The 19,002-nt window shown below is 43.3% G+C and overlaps 1 protein-coding gene across 1 annotated transcript in view; it reads left to right on the top strand.

The window, feature by feature from the left end:
- kiaa0825 (KIAA0825 ortholog) overlaps positions 1-19,002 on the top strand; it is a gene marked incomplete at its 3' end in the record, with an annotated part of 226,214 nt that overhangs the window by 41,537 nt on the left and 165,675 nt on the right. Inside the window, exons 8-10 of the mRNA XM_084055537.1 lie at positions 8,567-8,734; positions 11,466-11,536; positions 12,102-12,353. Of these exons, the coding sequence (XP_083911663.1) occupies positions 8,567-8,734; positions 11,466-11,536; positions 12,102-12,353 (491 nt within the window). The remainder of the gene's footprint in view (positions 1-8,566; positions 8,735-11,465; positions 11,537-12,101; positions 12,354-19,002) is intronic.

The following is a 19,002-nucleotide window of genomic DNA, read 5'->3' as shown; positions in this document are numbered from 1 at the left end:
CGGTAGAGTCGTCGATAGCCGTGGGTTAGTGAAGAGGGAGGAGAGAGGCGGGGTAAAGGTTTGGTCCGAGCTGTAGTCCGAGCTGGCTCCTGTGTTGCCTGTGAGTGAAACAAGCGACCAGGTCTATGAAAAGAAGCCCAAAAGAAGCGACCATTTTCCCCACTAGAGCCCTATTACATCAGCTATTTTCAAAAATAATCTTGAAAGCAACATATCCTAAGGTTTCACTGACTATTCAGTGCTTAGGCACATGTCTATATTGCGCTTATATAGACAACACAAATGTGTCACACTTACGTGCTATCTTATAGTTGTGTGATCAGCGTTCAAATGCCGTCGGCCGTTCCTTGAAGAGCAGATGTTAGACTGATTTGACCGCCGACCTGGATCGAATTCACGCTCCAGGATTTTTGCAGGATCCGGGTCCTGGCTGCTTGCAGACTTTTCCAGCGTCGTCTTCCTTCTTACTCTTCTTGGAACAGCTCTGACATCCAGGCGAGGGACCATTGTAATGATAGATTGCTTTATCATTTTACAAACACCTTAGGCTCAGATCACACATTGGAATAAGATAGACACAGACACAACGGAGATCTCCTTCTTTTTACTTGCCGCAAGGAGCAAATGTCCAGCTTGACCTGAATCATTTCTGGAGTACAAATACTTTTACATTGGTTTATATAGCAATATGAGAAGGAGATACAGTTAAGCAGGAGGCAGGGCTTAGGAAGTACTCAAAAGTATTAGACTACTGTGAGTACTCAGTACTTGAAGTTAGCAGGCAGAGCAGAGGAGACAGAGACAGCAAGCTTCTGCTGGACTTAGAGATAAGGAAACTATGTAAACATCTGTAGCTGTAACGATAACAAACCACCTAATATGCAGTCTCTGGCTCCTGCACACATAAGGAGAAGAATATACATCATCTATTCAATTGAATGATTAATTAGTTGAACACATTAACAATATGAATAGAACTTATAAACCCACATTACATAGAACTGAGAATCGGCTCTGTCAGAAAGCAAGCCCAAATAAGCAAGCACTTGGTGCCGCGCTATGAGCTTGCTTTTCTGCAAATTTTCAATGCCGTCCCAAAAATATTTTTTTAGTCAGAAATGTAAACATGAATCAGTCAGTCAGACAGACATTAAAGCTAAACGGATAACACACAACAAGTCCTGGGGACTTGTTTCCATGTGGTCCTATGTATTCAATTCATCAACATAGCATAGAAAATTCACACAATAATACGAAACACTATATGTAGAAAAGAGATGCATGGGGACAATCACATTTACCTCCCCTTGTGGTCTTCTGACAGATGTGTTTTGCAGGCCAATTTTGAAAGAAACCAGTGTTTCACATCCTTTCATGGATGGTGTCCACATTCCACATTCCCAAAAATCACATGTCCTCACAAGTGTAGTAATACAAACCTATGTGTGTATGTGTGTGCCCGCGAGTGTGTGTGCGTGCGTGAGCGGAGACGGAGAGAGAGGAAATGGAGTAGCGATGAGCGTGTCAGCCCAGAGGGAAGCAGGCTCTCCTCACTGTGAGTTTTAGTACATCAGGCGGGGGAGTTGGCAGCCCGCCACACACAAATTGTTTACCTTTTTTTGCTCACTGGCTGCATCTGTTCTGTTTTGTAAACGGCACTAAACTATCCGCCCGTAAACAGCCTAATCAATAACAACTGCTGAGGGAATTCCCTCAACTCCTCCCCTCCCTCCCTCCCTCGCCTGCTTTCCTACTACTTGTTCTCTCCGCATTTACACGCGCACACACATGCACGCACGCAAGCACACACAACTTCCACTCCTCCCTGTCTTCTCTCTCTGTTCCCTGCCAGTCAAGTGTGTGTGTGTGTGTGTGTGTGTGTGTGTGTGTGTGTGTACTTGTACGTGGTTTATTTAGATGGGACACCACATTTTAATTATACATATCAATGCAATTTAAATGCACCGGATTTAGCAATGATGCTAATTTACATCCACAGTCTGTGTGTGTGCGCGCGTGCGTGCGTACGTGCACTGTTGTACCGCGGTTGGAAGTCACAGGAGAGATGGACGTACACTGATGAGACTATTGGCATGCATCATGCATCAATACCTGCTCTTTTGTATTTTGATGCAACCTTGTTGTCATTATTGCTGTTCTTTCTGTTTGTCTTTGTCTCAGCTGGTCGTTGTTGTTATTGTTGTCTTGGTAAATTGGTAAATGGTGCATTTATATAGCTTATCCAAAGCGCTTTACATAGATTGTGCATTACATTCACCCATTCACACACCGATGGCGGAGGAAACCATGCAAGGCACCAACCTGCTCATCGGGAGCAATTAGGGGTTCAGCGTCTTGCTCAAGGACACTTCTACACTAAATCTGGGGGAGCGCCCCAGCCCGGGATCGAACTGGGAGCCTTGCGGTTTCCAGTTCCCTCTACCCGGCCACTCTACCCCTGAGCCACTGCCGCCCGTCTTCATAGACGTCGTCGACTTTGATTGTCGTCGTGTTGTGTCAGCATCATCGGATGTTGAGGTTGTCGTCATTGCCGTCGTTGGTTGTTGTTGTTGTTTAGGATTTTATCTTGTCATCTGTGTCTTTGGCTGTTACTGCTGTTGTTGCTTGTCATTGTTGGTGTTATTGTCGTCATTGTAAGGGCAGTGGCGTGCACAGATATTTTGAGGGGCAGGTGCTCAAGTAAATTATTATTTTTTTTGTTTACTTGGTCTGCTCTTTTTTCCCTCTACACCTATACCTCTTTGCCAAAAATAGCCGATCTACAAGCCCACAACGCCTCGCAGCGCGAGGCGTTGTGGGCTTGTAGATCTGCTATTTTTGGCTAAAGTTCTCCTCAGAAAAGGGATGCTAGGTTTCGAGTGGTTATGGTAAAAAGAAAAATCATATCACATAAAGATTTGGCGGACCCCCTGTAGTAACTCTGAGGACCCCCTAGGCCGGGGTCCCGGAGCCCCTGTTGAAGACCCCTGCTGTAAACTGGGCACACTTCAAAAGGGCACTTCTGGTCAAGAGGGCAAAGGGCAGGTGCTCTAGCACCACCTAGAGTCTATCTGTGCACGTCCCTGTGTAAGGGTAGCTGAGTACGTATGTTTACCACTGCTGAGTGTTAATAATATTCAGTGGATGCTAATGAAAGAAATTGCACAATGCAAATTGTTTATACTGTACGAACACAAATAAGAGGAAATGTGTTTGTATGTGGCTTCCTGTATAGGAGGCCCATTGCAATGTTTTCTTCCTTTCCTTCCTCACCAACCCTCCCTTTATACAATTCAGGAAAAAGAGTCCAATGTTATATCATCCCCACTGTCAACATTTCTGTTATGATTCACAGAGATAACACCATAAGCGCACAATATTCCTACAAAAAATAACGACTAAATAACTCTTATTATTGGTGGTCGTCGGGGGAGGGAGGGGATGAAGCCGTTCTTACTTTTTGGCACCAGGTTTTTTTTTTCTCTCTCTCTCTCTCCCCTGACTGATTCACGGCTCTTTGACCTCTGGCTGAACCTTCTCTGGCTGGGGGTGGGAGGGGGGGGGTGTTAGTGGCGCCCCCATTCCCCTCGCCGTACAGTCTATGGAACACGACCATAGTACTATAGCAGCTATATGACACACCTGGGTGCTCTTAAACACCCCCTCTCCATCAGCCCGGGCTGCGAGGGCGTCCATTTGTGGCCCCGTCGTTGTGACAAAGGTATAATGAGGTTTGGATGGCTGTGTACTGGACCCCGCCACGGCTACACGGCTATTTGGCTGAGGGAAGAGGGCTATAAATACCCATATAACCTGTGACTGGGGAAGAGGAGGTGTGGGGGCAGGGGGGTTGGGGGCTAGACTATAGCCTGCAATGCTTTAGATGGTTTGGAGAGAGGAGGCTGAGAGCACACATTGCTAAAGAAGCACAAGGTCATGGAAGGCGCTACTATACCCAGACCATGTGACTTTATACTGGGGGGGGGGGGTAGGGTGGAGGGCAGTCACAGTGTCACACGGTCGGTCACGGAAGGCATGTTTATGTTTACGTTTATTAAAGGATCCCCATTAGAGTCACATGAATGAGCCTCTTGTCTTCCTGGGGTCCTGCACAAAGCAAATACAATACAAATGTACAACTAAAAATACAAATAATTGTAAAATAAAACAAAATAATAAGATAAAAATGAATACAAAAAATTACAAATTAACATTTTAAAATCAAATCCAACAATCCAGTCAAATTAAACAAATACACAAATAACAGTTACTTGCAAGGTACAGTATCTCTTGATGTGTTTTTTGAAAGTAATTTTGTTATGGATTGTACATAAGATGTTTTTTTGCATGGAAGAAAATAGAAAGAAAGACCAGTGTTGATTTTTATTTTGACGGCCAATTTTTGTTTTTGTTTTTGTCATAGTCTTTTGAATAAAATTCCATTTCGTTTTAGTCATATTTTAGTCGTCTGAAATGGTTTAGTTTTAGTCTAGTTATAGTCGACTAAAATGTATCGTGGCAGTGACTTGATGGCGTCGTAATGGCTGATTTTGCACTTGGTTGCAGGCTGAAAATAGCCGATCTACAAGCTCACAACGCGTCGCCCTGCGACACGTTGTGAGCTTGTAGATCTGCTATTTTCAGAGCGCAACACCCGAGCTCAACCAAACATAACATTACTTGTCTTTTAGTCCTACTGGATCTCTTCTCCACTAGTTCCTCCCTAACATTTTGTCTAGTTTTTATTTGTTGATGAAATTGTCAATATATTTAGTCTTAGTTTTAGTCATCATAGCTTAGTTTTATTTAGTTTTCGTCAGTGAAAAACAGGTAGTCGACTTAAGTACAAACTTAGTTACTTTACATCACTGCATTGTTGACAGCTGTAGTTTGAACCTCACCGTGGAGGCGTGGATGACATGTGGGATCGGCCAGGGTGAGGCGCTGTCTGAGTCCAGTGTGTGCGGTGTCAGTCAGGTCACGCATGCATGTGTGCACACACACACACACACACACACACACACACACACACACACACACCGTGCACAAGGTATTCGCTCTGGCATGGTTCTCCCACTGGACCCCATTACTGCCGATGTTGTTGGCCAACACAGCTTAATTACTGAACACACACACACAAACACACACACACACACACACACACACACACACACACACACACGCACACACACGCACAGGCACACACACACACACTCAAAATGTGTCGCATCGCGACGCATTGTGAGCTTGTAGATCAGCTATTTTCAAATGGCCGAAATGTATATACAGTAGGCCCGGCTGCAGTGTTTAATGTATATTTTGTAATAATAATCAAAATCTACCAAGTAACTAAAGTTGTCAAATAATTGTAGTGGAGTAAAAGTATAATATTTGCCTCTGAGATGTAGTGGAGTAGAAGTAAAAGTTACAGAAAACTGGAAATACTCCAGTAAAGTAAAACATACCTCAACATTGTACAGAAGTACGGTACTCGAGTAAATATACTTGCGTTACTTTACACCACTGATTGTATCGTAATGTGGTTTGATAATGTGTTTACTTTGTTTGATGTTCTGTGCCAAAGCACATTGAATTGCCTTGAGGTGGAAATGTGCTACACAAATAAAAACTGGCCTTTCCTTCTCCATCATCCAAGAAGGAAACAGACAATTCTTTCTAAAAAAGCAGCAGGCAGTAACAACGTGGGAGTGTCAACGGGTTTGTTATTGTTGTTTACAGTTCGACAAGGCTGTAATAGAATAGTTTGCTCACCTTCACAGTAAGCGTGTGGTATATGGCAATTCCACTGTCCACCAGAGAGAAATGCTGGACAGGGTCGTGTGCACGGATAAAAAAGAAAAGAAGAGAAAAAACGGTCTGTGAACTCCCCACCAATGCGTCCCGATGTGACACATTGTGAGCTTGTATATTTTCAAAAGATTAGTTTACCTTTTTATACATTTGAAAATGTGTGAAATGGGACATTCTGCATAAGGAGCACTTTTTACTTTCGGTACTTTAAGTACATGTTGATACCAATACTTTTGTACTTTTACTCATACATTTTGAATTCCGCACTTTTACTTGTAGCAGAGTATTTCTACAGTGCAGTATTGATACTTTTACTTAAGTAAAACATGTGAGGACTTCTTCCACCACTGTTGTGAAGTGTGAATTCCCCACCATTTCTGAATTATACCACATCCGCACCCATCAGCGGAAAGGTTTTAAAATCTTGAAGGATCCGGAAAACAACCCCCTGTTTTCAGCTGTATCTCCCTTCAGGGTAAAAGACTCTTTTAGGATTAAGACCAGATCATCTCACTTCCACAATAGCACTTATAACCCTGAAGCAATCCACCTCCTAAATGCTTCACCACCACTTGTACAAACTCCTTATAAGCACATGTACTTTACTGTGTCACTTCATGGGCAGGGGCCATAAGGTATAGGCTTGCATTTATTGAAATAATTTGTAATATCATTGTGAAAGTATATTTTGTGGTCACTTCTTTTATGTATTGTGTGGTTATATTATTATATTTACAGCCGTTATCTGCTGAGCACACTGAAACAAATTCCAAATCAACTGTGAAGATTCAAGATTAAATGGCAATTAATGATAGTCTTGAAACACCAACATTTGTACGCAAACTACACTATTTTAGACATGCGATCACAAACATCGATGTGTGCACACACACACACACACACACACACACACGGGCGCGCTCGCACACACACGCGCAAGCACACGCACACGCACACATCCATACATGTATACACTTGTACAACCAACTTACACTTGCCAATCTTGAGGCCAGACTATAATATTCCAAGGTGACGGGTGCAGGTCAGGGGAGCAGACTGGTATAATCACCCTGTAAGACTGACATGTGCAAATATGTTGGAACCAGCCCTCTGCTAATAAACCCATACATTCATACACGCACGTACACACACACACACACACACACACACACACACACACACACACACACACACACACACGCACACTTGAACCTCATGAATGCGGGCCAGAGGGACTGTGTGTTGCTTATTGTCATATTTTGTTTCAACAATACAAGCAAAATTACATTAGGATCTAGAGGCAATAATAATGTCACAATTATTGGAAGAAGCCCCCCACTCTCTCTCTCTCTCTCTCTCTCTCTCTCTCTCTCTCTCTCTCTCTCTCTCTCTCTCTCTCTCTCTCTCTCTCTCTCTCTCTCTCTCTCTCTCTCCCTCCCTTCTCCCTCAACTCTCAATCATCAGGGTTCTTTCATAGTCTAAACTAATACTGAATTCATCCTCTCCCAGTAGTCTTTCCAGTGGAGCAGCTCATTTAAAGCGGGGCGTCATGTGTCTGGTTGGTACAACGCCGCGTCTGCGGCTTAATGCGGAACATCCCCGGGTGATGTGGCTCTGGCAGCCCGCTGAATGGGAAATCCATATTTACGGAGGGGGTCATCGGCGGGTTATGAGAGAGGGAGGGGGGGCTGGGAAAGAAAAAAAAGTTTTGTGTGGGAGACCTACATGTGCCAATTCTCAGGGAGCTAAGTTTTGCATATCGTTGCTCTCTTTTTTGTGTGTTTTTTTGTGTAAATTAATGGCCCAAAAGCATCAAAAGAAGCAGATCTATAAGCTCAAAACGTGGCGCAAAGCGCGCTTGAGCTTTTAGATCTGCTACTTACATTATTACATTATAAAACATACATTAACCACTTTAACCCTATTTTATACCTATAGGCTATTTGAAAAATAGCTATTTTCAAACATCTGTGTACTTTTACTTTTGGTACTTTAAGTACATTTTGATACCAATACTTTTTTTTTACTTTTACTGAAGTCAATTTTGAATTCTGGAATTTTACTTGTGCTACTTTTGCTACTTTTGAATTTGAATCCTGAAAAGTAACTGTTTTTGGACTTACATACAGTATGAGGTTTCCACCCGACACTAAAATATATTGTCTCCGACACCAGAGACAATACCCCCCCCCCCCCCCCTCCCCCACTACCCCACTACCCCGACAAATCTCTGTCTTTTGTTTGAGCACCGTGTTGGGGATAGGGTTGTTACGATCACGAAATGTTACTTGGCGATTTAACTGTCATGATTTGTGTTTAACGATTTTAATTGTGGATTTAGCATTGAACAAATTGGATGATAGGAAATAAAATGTCATTTTTGTTTTTGCCTTTCAGGCTTGGTAAACAAATCATTGCACAAGGCAGATATATGACAAAGAGCTCCAAAATACAAAGAAATGACCCGGTATAGCTACCAATAATCAAAACAGATAATGCACAATGGCAAATAGCAGATCTACAAGCTCACAACGCATCTGCGGCACACTGTGAGCATGTGGGTGTGCTATTTCCGCGAAAAAAAAAAAATATGAATCATTTTCAGCAGATTAATTTAGACAAATAAATGGAAACGATTCTTACGATTATACAAAAATTCATTGCGATTATCTAAAATAATTGGTGATCATGTAGTGTGAAAGCCCTAGTTGGCGATCTCTCAATCCCTCTTCTTGTTTTTCACCCTCCGTTCCAGCACCAATGGAGCTCCCTAAGAAAGGCAGGAACTTCAGCCTGACCTCCCACCAGCTGGGGGCGCTAACCCAGCTGGCCGGCACCCTGCTGGGGTTCGAGAGCAGCGTGGAAGAGCTGGCCACCAACATGGCGTTCATCAACTGTGCCGGAGAGATGCCCTGCGTCAAAGGTAAACCACCGCCAATATATTTAGGCATAGTTTTACTGAGGTTACGTTTAGGAATACCAGATGAATACCGTCGGATTTGCCCCGTGGCGAGCTATTGGTATTCGTTTTTTCAGGCCAATTTAGAAAGAAACCAGTGTTACACATCCTTTAATGGATGGTGATGTGTCAGGGCATATTCCACATTTAGGTGGCAGAGCAGCAGCATTGCTTCCAGAAGGCCAGCTGTGCAGACTACAGAGAACAAAGTTCCCTCGACAGAAGTTGTGGGGATGAGGCCGTGTGTTATTTTAACCATGGAATTATCTCTGGCTAGTTATATATATAAGTCTTTTGTAGCCTCCGTCCCCCCGTCCTCCCCCTCTCTCCCCTTTGAACCGCCTGCTCATCGACGAGGAGTTTAAATGAAAAGCTCCTTGGTGCGTGGAGTAATTTCCATAAAGGTTACATTTACAAAAAAAAGAAAAAAAGAAAAAACACGACTTGCAGAAAAGGCTCAATTTACAGAGAGGTAAACAGCCTTTAAAGGCCAGTTATCCAAATCATTAATTCCAGGCAATCAAACGGCTTAATTACCAGAAATTCATCAGATGGGGCTTAAAGGTCAAAGAGTGACGCGTTCACTTGCTTATCCACCCCACCACCCCACCCCCCCCAAAACCCCCCCAAACCCCCACCACCGCACCCATCGCTCGTTGCGTGGCGGCAGTCTTGTTCGGCTAAATTGCCTCGCCTGGGGTCTTCGCTTTCTCGCCTCCTGATTAGAGAACTGTGGCCTTGATGTTTGCGCCTTTTAATTCCGATACCCCCCCCCCCCCCCCACCCCTCTGCACCCGCCACCACCACACACCCCCCCACTCCCTCTCTCCCTCCCTCTCTCTCTTTCTCTCTCCGCCTCTCTCTCTCTCTCAGCCTAACCCTCAAAGGATTAACCCATTAAGACCGGGACGCATCTGTGTAATTTTTAGATTTCTTTCTTTTTTATTCAAAAATAACAGATATACAAGCTCATAGGGCTGCACCGAGTGCCGTGCTATGAGCTTGTAGATCTGCTATTTTTTTGAAAAATCATGAAAATGTGTCCAAATATTTGAATATATATATTTTTTTAAAGGGAACATTTTTTTCTCATATCTTTGCTTCTGGGGGTCCCTATTTCAAAATATTTTGATCGGGGTCCGCGGCGAAATACATATAATTTTGGAGGTCCTGACATGAAAAGGTTTGAGAACCACTGATATAGAAACCTACGTTTTTTCAGAAAACTGTTAGGATTTAAAAGACATTTGTAGAATCCCCAGAAGCAAAAATTTGAGTTACAAATGTTCGCTTTATATATATTGAAAGATTTGCACACATTTTCACGTTAAAAACAAATAAATAGCAGATCTACAAGCTTGTAGCGCGGCACTCGGTGCCGCGCTATGAGCTTGTAGATCTGCTATTTTTGAATAGCCCAAAGAAATAAAAAAAATTACACAGATGCGTGTATCCCGGTCTTAATGGGTTAACCCATACACAGCCTGACACTATCTGGGGTTCAAATCAAATCCAAGGCCCCTTCAAATTTAGACTTGCGCCATCAGGCTAGAGAGAGCACAGAGAAAGAGAGCTCAGGCTCTCTGGCTCCCTGCTGCCTCTGAGACAGCTTGAGGCTGTGCGTGTGTATTCACTGATCGCTGTGTCTCAACAGAACGGTATAATGTCGGGGACAGATAGGCTGCCATATGACGCGGCGGGCGTGAGCGCGAACCCCGCGAGACATCTGCAGCACAACGCAGGCTTTTATGTTCAAGCGCCCGGCGCTCATTTGTGGGCTTTTAACCCAATTAAACCGGGAAAGCATCTGTGTCAATTTTTGATTTTTTTTTTGAGCTGTTCAAAAATAGCAGATATACTATTTTTAGGTCGTAGCGCGTCACTTCGTGCCACGCTATGACCTTGTAGAGCTGCTATTCAGCACAATTTTATACATAGGCTATTTGAAAATAGCCGATCTACAAGCTCACAACGCGTCGCATCACGACGCCTTGTGAGCTTGTAGATATGCTATTTTCAAACATTCGAGTACTTTTACTTTTGGTACTTCCAAGTGTATTTTGATGCCAATGACTTTTGTACTTTTACTCATGTAACATTTTGAATTCCGGACTTTTACTTACGTAACAGAGTATTATTTTTCTTTTAAATCATGAACATTTGTGACAAATCTTTCAATATACTGTATATATTACAGTGTGTATACATTTTTAACTTTCAAATATTTGCTTCAAAAATATTTTGAGATGGGGTCCGCAGCAAAAATACATATCATTTTGGGGGTCCTTGACATGAAAATATTTCAGCACCACTGATATTAAAGCAACATACGTTTATCAGAGGATTAGGATTCAGAAGACATTTTGTAGAATCGGCCTCAAGGTTTGAAGGGGTTAAACACATAATATCGGCCATGATTCATGAGTGATATGGAAATGTTCACGCTTAAATAATGGATGTCTCGGAACGCGGCGTACGCTATAGGCTAACACATTTAGCATTCACTTTCAAGCCAGCCGGGTTCATGAACTCTGCATGCGTGGGTTGGATTCGTTTGTTTCGCTGTCCGTTGAAAAACCCTGCGTTGGCTTCAGCATTTTGAAGGTCTTGCCCTAGCATTATGTACCATTAGAATAATCACTGCAGTGCATAATGGCGTTCTGTTTAAAAAGGTTTATTTTTTTTTGCCTCTTAGGCATTTTGAAGAAGAGCAGAGACGAGTCAGATGTCACTACAGTAGAAGGAAGTCTCCTCCACAGACCAGAGGTGACATTCATATCTGATTGACTGATTGATTGATTGAATATACTTGAATATTGTTGCTGTCAGGCAGAAACCTCCTATCTCCATATTCTAACTTTTTGTGTTTTTTTTCCGTAAATTATCGCCCTTCTGGATCATTCTACAGCGTCACACATAAGTAGCAAATCTACAAGCTTGAACCTTCGAGCTTGTGGATCTGCTACTTATGATGCTTTCGTATTTGAATCGTGAAAAGTGACAGATTTAGACATGGGAGGTTACCGCCCGACAGAGACGATTATGTTTTATTAACATGTTTGTGCAGTACGGCAGTATAGTTAACAAAGCTCTCTGCTAAAAGGACATACAGGAAGGATCTGTTTGTCTCCTGGGTTGGCATAAATAAACAGTATACTGTAGGTCTGTAACGGTACACAAAAATGAAAACGTTTGAGAACCACTGGTCTGCTGTTATGACTGTTCATTTCCAGCAGTCAGTGCAAGAAAAAAACGAACCACCATCAGCACCATCATCACCCGCCCCTTACTGATTGGCTGTGGCTTTGTCCTTCTTCCTGGTGTTTCACAGGCGGTGGTCCTGGAGTTAGACTGGCGCTCTGCGTTCAGGGGGCTGGCGCCCCAGATGGCTCACTGTGTCAAAGTGGTGCTGGATGAGGTGTGCTTCAAGACCCTCCAGCACGACGAGGAGGACGCCCTGCACCATGCCTCCGGAGGAGGAGGAGGACACGCCCACCACATCGCCCTCTGCCACGCCCCCGTCAGAGATGACTCCTCCCACCATGCCTATGCGGAGAGCGAGACTCCCAAAATGATCGCCAAGGTAATCCCTCCCCGCTGTGCGTTCGTGTGTATGTGTGTGTGTGTGTGTGTGTGTGTGTGTGTGTGTGTGTGTAGTGCACGTGTCTCCTCTGTGTATGTACAGTATGTACATGTGGTTTGTTGGTGGGCCTCCTCAGACTTGTCAGGCTGTCAGTCAGGCATGGCTTCTCTGTCTGGTTCTGTCTCTTCCCATCCCAGGGTTGTGGGCTCTGACACGGCTCAGGGCTGCTTTGTTTTCCGGTCCAGACAGACCCTGACTACCCCCCCAACTTCAACCCCCTCGTTTTGTAATTCTTCCTTTTTGTAAAATATTCATTCAACAGACACATCTGTGTCGGCGACACATGAATGTTGTTCTTGGCCGACTATGAATGAAATACTCCATGTGAAATAATGACGGTGAATCAACGTTTGAGTTTGAGTTTTTGGTAATGTGACCTTGGCTGCTAAGCCTGCCCCCTCTCTCTTCAGAAACCAGGAAAAAGAGATCCAAAAACATTGTGCTATGAATTAGCAGTTTTTTCGTCGTCTACACCAAACTTTTCAGGCCCCTTTTCACTCCCCAAAATAATCATATTTGAACTGGGGACCCCCCCATCCTGACAAGCACTCGCAGCGCATCACTTTGTGCCGCACTGTGAGCTTGTACATCTGTTATTTTTGAAAAGTTTTGAAAAGTATCGAAAATGTTTGGAAACTTTTGAATAATTTAGATTTTTTTTTTACATAACTCTTCTCTTCTGCGGGTCCCTGGCAAAAAAAAATATTTTCATATCGGGGTCCGCGGACAAATACATATCAATGTGGGGGTCCTTGACATAAAACAGTTTGAGTAGCACTGCACTACACACACACACACACACACACACACACACACACACACACACACACACACACACACACACACACACACACACACACATGCATGCAGAGTGGAGAAGGAGACAGTCAGTCGTTCATCATAGTCAGGACGGCCAGCTGTGGGACTGAAACTCTCTCTCTCCTTCTGTTCTCTCTCTTCCTCTGCTTCTGCCCCACCCATCATCCTTCACTTCCTTCTCCTCGTCGTTCCTCCTGTTCTCTGTGTGTCTCTCTCTCTCTCTCTCTCTCTCTCTCTCTCTCTCTCTCTCTCTCTCTCTCTCTCTCTCTCTCTCTTGTATCTCATCCTCTCTGTTCACACCTAATCCTCACCAGTCTTGTTTCTCGCTCAATTTGAAACAACCAGCACACACACACACACACACACACACACACACACACACACACACACACACACACACACACACACACACACACACACACACACACACACACACACACACACACACACACACACACCTAAACCTGCATAAACCCCCAACGATCCACAGATCTCCCTTGAGCTGTAAAGCCTCTCTCTTTCTACCTCTCTCTCTCCCTCTCTCTCTCTCTCTGTCTAAAGAGAGAGAGAGGGAATGAGAGATAAACATAAGCATAAACATAAAAAGGTATTACGTATTATCAGAAAATATCGGTTCAGGTTTTTATTGCCATATTGGCATTTATTTCCCCATAACTTAAGTTGAAGTTGTTCTCTTATTTTGCACAGAGAACATTTACATCTGGAAAGCCTTGTTGCATTTTATGAATGCATCCAGTGGGGCATCACAATAAAACTATTAGGAGATAATGTGATGTTGTGACATTAGTCTTGGTGGAAAAAGCCAGCATATATCGGCATCGGTTGACATCGGAATCGTAAAAATAAGAGTTGGACAATATTGGAAAATCGGATATTGGCAAAAAAAAGCCAATACGCGACATCCTTCTTGCATACGTGGCTGTGTGTGTGCGTGCTTGGCGGGTGTGTGTGCCTCTTGTGGAGCCCGGCATCCCCGGTTCATTTTCCCCTCCATTACTGCTGCCTGGCTAAGTGATGAACCCCCCCCCCCCCCCCCCTCTCTATCATCCAGAGAGCAAGAGAGATTGATAGCCTCACCGGCCCCCAGCGGAATGCCCCCTCTGTGGGGGGGAGGGAGGAGGGCCAGGCCAGATGGTTTGGGCCTGACACCCTGGATCAGGCCGGGGCCATGGGAAGGAGAGGCAACGGGGGTTATTTCTTTCTTGAAGGGGATATAAAGTGGAAGACGAAGAGAGAGAGAGAAAGAGACGAGAAGACGGAGGGATCTGTGGACAGGTTGTGGACGGACGCGATGAGGGGAGAGAAGAATTGTGTCGGAACGAGAAGAAGAGTAAAGAGAAGGAGAAGAGAGAGAGATGAAGGATGAGAGCCTGGGAAAAGGAGATGTGGATTGACGGTAGTTCCGTAAAGCAGCCAATGGCGGGCTCCTTCTCTGATGTGAAACCCACAGGCTTTAAGAGACTGCCAGCTTGGACACACACCTCATCCTCGTTTGGCTTTGAAAGACCCCTCGTGACGTTTTTCTTTTTGCCTCATCCCTTCGTACTCTGTCCCAATTTATTTCTACTACAGCAGTGGTTTCCCAAACTGGGGGTCGGGACCCCAAAGTATTTAAATGTTTAATGACATCAAATTTCTATTTTTTAAAACGGTTTTCTGACCTCAATTACACCCAAAAGAACAGAACTTTGAACATTCAGTGGATTTTCTGTGGTCTGCGGTTTTCTGAATAGTTAGGCACAGAAAAGTGCTGTGATTTGCCCGTGGACTTTGATGTCACAGTCCATTAATCCTGCCCCCTCTCCTCCCCGCCCCTCCCCTCCCCTATCCTTCTCCTTGGGGGGGGGGTGGAGCAGAGGCGATGATTGACAGGCAAAATCCCTCAACAGCGACACCTGCAGGCAAATAGTTTTGTTTTCCATTTCAGCTGAAAAGGCTTCAGAACACAGAGAGAAAAAAAACTGCCTTGCCTCACAGGAGTGGATTTTTTCAGTTAAAACCTTTTAATACACGTTTGAAGAACCATGATAAAGACTTTTAATGTTTTGTAAACCAGCATGTCATGAAACCTTTAACGTGCAACATCGTTTTCTCACTCAACAGTAAACAAACCAACATACAGTATAAGTGTATACACAGTATTTGCACATTTCTAAAGATACAATTGAATGACCTTTTCAATACCAAATTGGCCAAATCTACAAGTAGTTTGGCTATTTTCACAATATGTATCTGTGGGACTGAGTCAAAGAAAATGTAATGACTCAACTCCTACAATTCCAAGTGCTTGTCATTCAAATATGATTATTTTGGGGAGGTCACAGCCTTAAAAGTTTGGGAACCCTTCGTCTATATACAGTGGCAGAGGCTCAGGGGTAGAGCGGCCGGATGGGAACCGTGAGGTTTCCAGTTCGATCCCGGGCTCCCCGAGAGTTAGTGTCGAAGTGTCCTTGAGCAACACACTGAACCCCTAATTGCTCCTGATGAGCAGGTTGGTGCCTTTGCATGGTTTCCTCCGCCATCAGTGTATGGATGTGTGTGTGAATGGATGAATGTGATAAAAGCGGTATATAAATGGACCATTTACCATTTTACTCAGTAGGCAACCCGCACGGTAGATACATCTACTGTACCATACACCCCATCTCTCTCTCTCTCACACTCACACTCTCTCCTTCCTTCGACACGTTTGCATGTCTCTCTTCATTGCTAACGAGTGTCAGGATTTGTCTCGGGCTCAGAACAGGACCTGACTGTACGAGGCGTTTATGTGTAGGTCAACGCTTCAAAGATGAGCGCCTCTCAGCTCAAAGGTTATACATGCATGCATTTGCATCCCAGAGCGGGGCGTACCGTACCGTACCGTACGTACGTTGTCAGACAAGAACAATCCCGAAGAACCGCCGCCGCCTGTTAGATATTACATATTCGTCTCTGTCAGGGTGGAAACCTCATATGTCCAAAACTGTTACCTTTTCAGGATTAAAATTCAAAAGCATCAAAAGGAGCAGATCTACAAGCTCGAAACGCGCCGCTTCGCGCCGCGTTTCGAGCTTGTAGATCTACTACTTCTGATGCTTTTGTGTGACGCTGTAGTATGATCAAGTAGGACGTTAATTTACGAAAAAACACAAAAAGTTAGAATGTGGAGTTAAGAGGTTTCTGCCCAACAGAGACGATATAGACCCCGCCCCCCCCCTCCCTTCATGTCTTCTTTACCTTTCTTTTTTTTCTGACACATACGCCCTGGTGTTTGAGCAGAGAGCAAATTACTATACGAGACCCGAGCATGAAATATGGCCAGTTCAAAGGCATTATGATGGATCAATATTTCCACTCATTTATATTCATGCATTCGCACCTCAACCCCCCCCCCCCCCCCCCCCCCTTCCTCCCTCCACACTTATTTTTTTCTTTTCTTTCATCGTTTTAGTCGGGCAGAAACCTCTTATCTCCATGTTTGAACTTTTTGTATTTTTTCATAAATTAACGCCCCTACTTGATCATACTACAGTGTCACACAAAAGCATCAAAAGTAGCAGATTTACAAGCTCTAAACGTGGCACGAAGCGACGTGTTTCAAGCTTGCGGATCTGTTACTTTTGAATTTGTAATCCTGAAAAGTAAGTTGTTACGAAATAACGCAAACTAAAATTTTAACTGAAATAAATATAAATGAGAAAACGATAACTAACTGAAACTGTATTGTGTGTTTACAAAACTAACTGAACTGAAATTATAGACAGAATGCCCTTAGTTTTTGTTTTTTGTCAATGTAGGTTATTAACCTTTTTTGGATGTTATGCAATCTTATCTATTTATTTCGCTGCACCAGCTTTACACCAGCTGTCGGCACCACCGTTTTTATTACACAATACACTGGCCCTTTTCAATCCTGCACCTGACAAATAACCGAAAGTATAAAATAATCTAAAACGAACACTAAAACTAATAAAAGACTAAACTAATAAAAACTAAAACAATTAGCATTTTCAAAAATAAAAACTAATAAAAACTAGCAAATCCGATCTAAAATCTAATTACAACTAACTGAATTAGAAAGAAATATATAAAAAAAAAAGAAACTAAAATAAAAAATCCAAAACTATGATATAACCTTGTTGTGGACATATAAGGTTTCCACCCTGGACAGAGACGTACATACGTCTGAAGAAGCCTCTGTGGTTCCACGCTGCATTAGCATACATACAGTATGTAGGCCAACCATACGCTCCTGTACATCCATCATGTTAGTTTAGATGGTGGAGCAGAACCTTTTTATTGGCAGCCAGGTGCATGTTGTTGAATGACATGGACTCATACATACACATCATGTTCTATGGGTCATTCTCAGTGGTGGAAAAAAGTACTCACATGTTTTACTTAAGTAAAAGTATCAATACTGCAATGTAGAAATACTCTGTTACAAGTAAAAGTTCGGAGTATAAAATGTACTTGAGTAAAAGTACAAAAGAATTGCACTGAAAATACCAAAAGTAAAAGTACTCATTATGCAGAATGTCCCATTTCACACGTTTTCAAATGTATAAAAATCTTTTCAAAATAGCAGATCTACAAGCTCACAATACGTCGCATCGCGACGCATTGTGAGCTTGTAGATCGGCTATTTTCAAATGGCCGAATTGTATATAGGGCTGAAGTGGTTAATGTATTTTTTGTAATAATAATCAAAATCCACAAAGTAACTAGTAACTAAGGTTTTCAAATAATTGTAGTGGAGTAAAAGCACAATATTTGCCTCCGAGATGTAGTGGAGTATAAGTAAAAGTACCTCAAAATGTTACTCAAGTACAGTACTTGAGTGAATGTACTTGAGTAACTTTATACCACTGACATCCATCATGTTGGTTTAGATGGCAACCTTTTATTGTCAGCCAGGTGCATGTTGTTGAATGACATGCAGCTTCAGGACTCATACATACATACAGATCATTTTCTATGGGTCATTCTAGCCGTGGACGACCTCCTGCATACTGTCAGCTTGACTACACTGCACATAATACTTTTATAATGTATGTCTAAAGGGAAGTCAGACAATTTAGGCGGTACATATACTGTATCTGTTGCTTCACAGAAAATGTGAAGCACAGAAAATGTGTTAAAGGGATAGTTCACCCCCAAAATGACTTTTTTTCCTATCGATTAGTCACCCCATGGAGACTTGAATTCATGGATATTTTTATGTTTGAGCCAATAATTTTACTGACCGGCAGCGGTCCCGGTAGGAGACACAAAGAGTCTCCTTTGTGTCTCCTACCGGAACCGCTGCCTACTAGCCCGCTGGTTATCAAATTATTGGCTTAGGAATGCGACAAAAACAAACAAATATCCATGAATTCAAGTCTCCATGGGGTGACTGATAGATAGGAAAAAAATATTTGTTTTGGGTGAAGTATCCCTTTAATACAAAACCTGGCTACTTGTTTATGCCGAGACTTAACAGAATTTCACCTGGTACTTGTCCCCTTCCACACATGAGCCTGTAATCTGTATATTTACTGCACACACACACACACACACACACACACACACACACACACACACACACACACACACACACACACACACACACACACACACACACACACACACACACACACACACACACACACACACACACACACACAAACACGTATACACACACGTGCAGCAGCACCTTGTGCTTTCCCATTGACAGCTGGAGGAGAATCATGGCAGAGGATCTGACCAGGTGCCAAAGAGTCACATG

This window comes from Gymnoscopelus microlampas, assembly GCF_963454915.1.
Source record: "Gymnoscopelus microlampas genome assembly, chromosome: 4".
Taxonomy (NCBI): Eukaryota; Metazoa; Chordata; class Actinopteri; order Myctophiformes; family Myctophidae; genus Gymnoscopelus; species Gymnoscopelus microlampas.
This window is presented reverse-complemented; position numbering and strand designations above follow the sequence as displayed.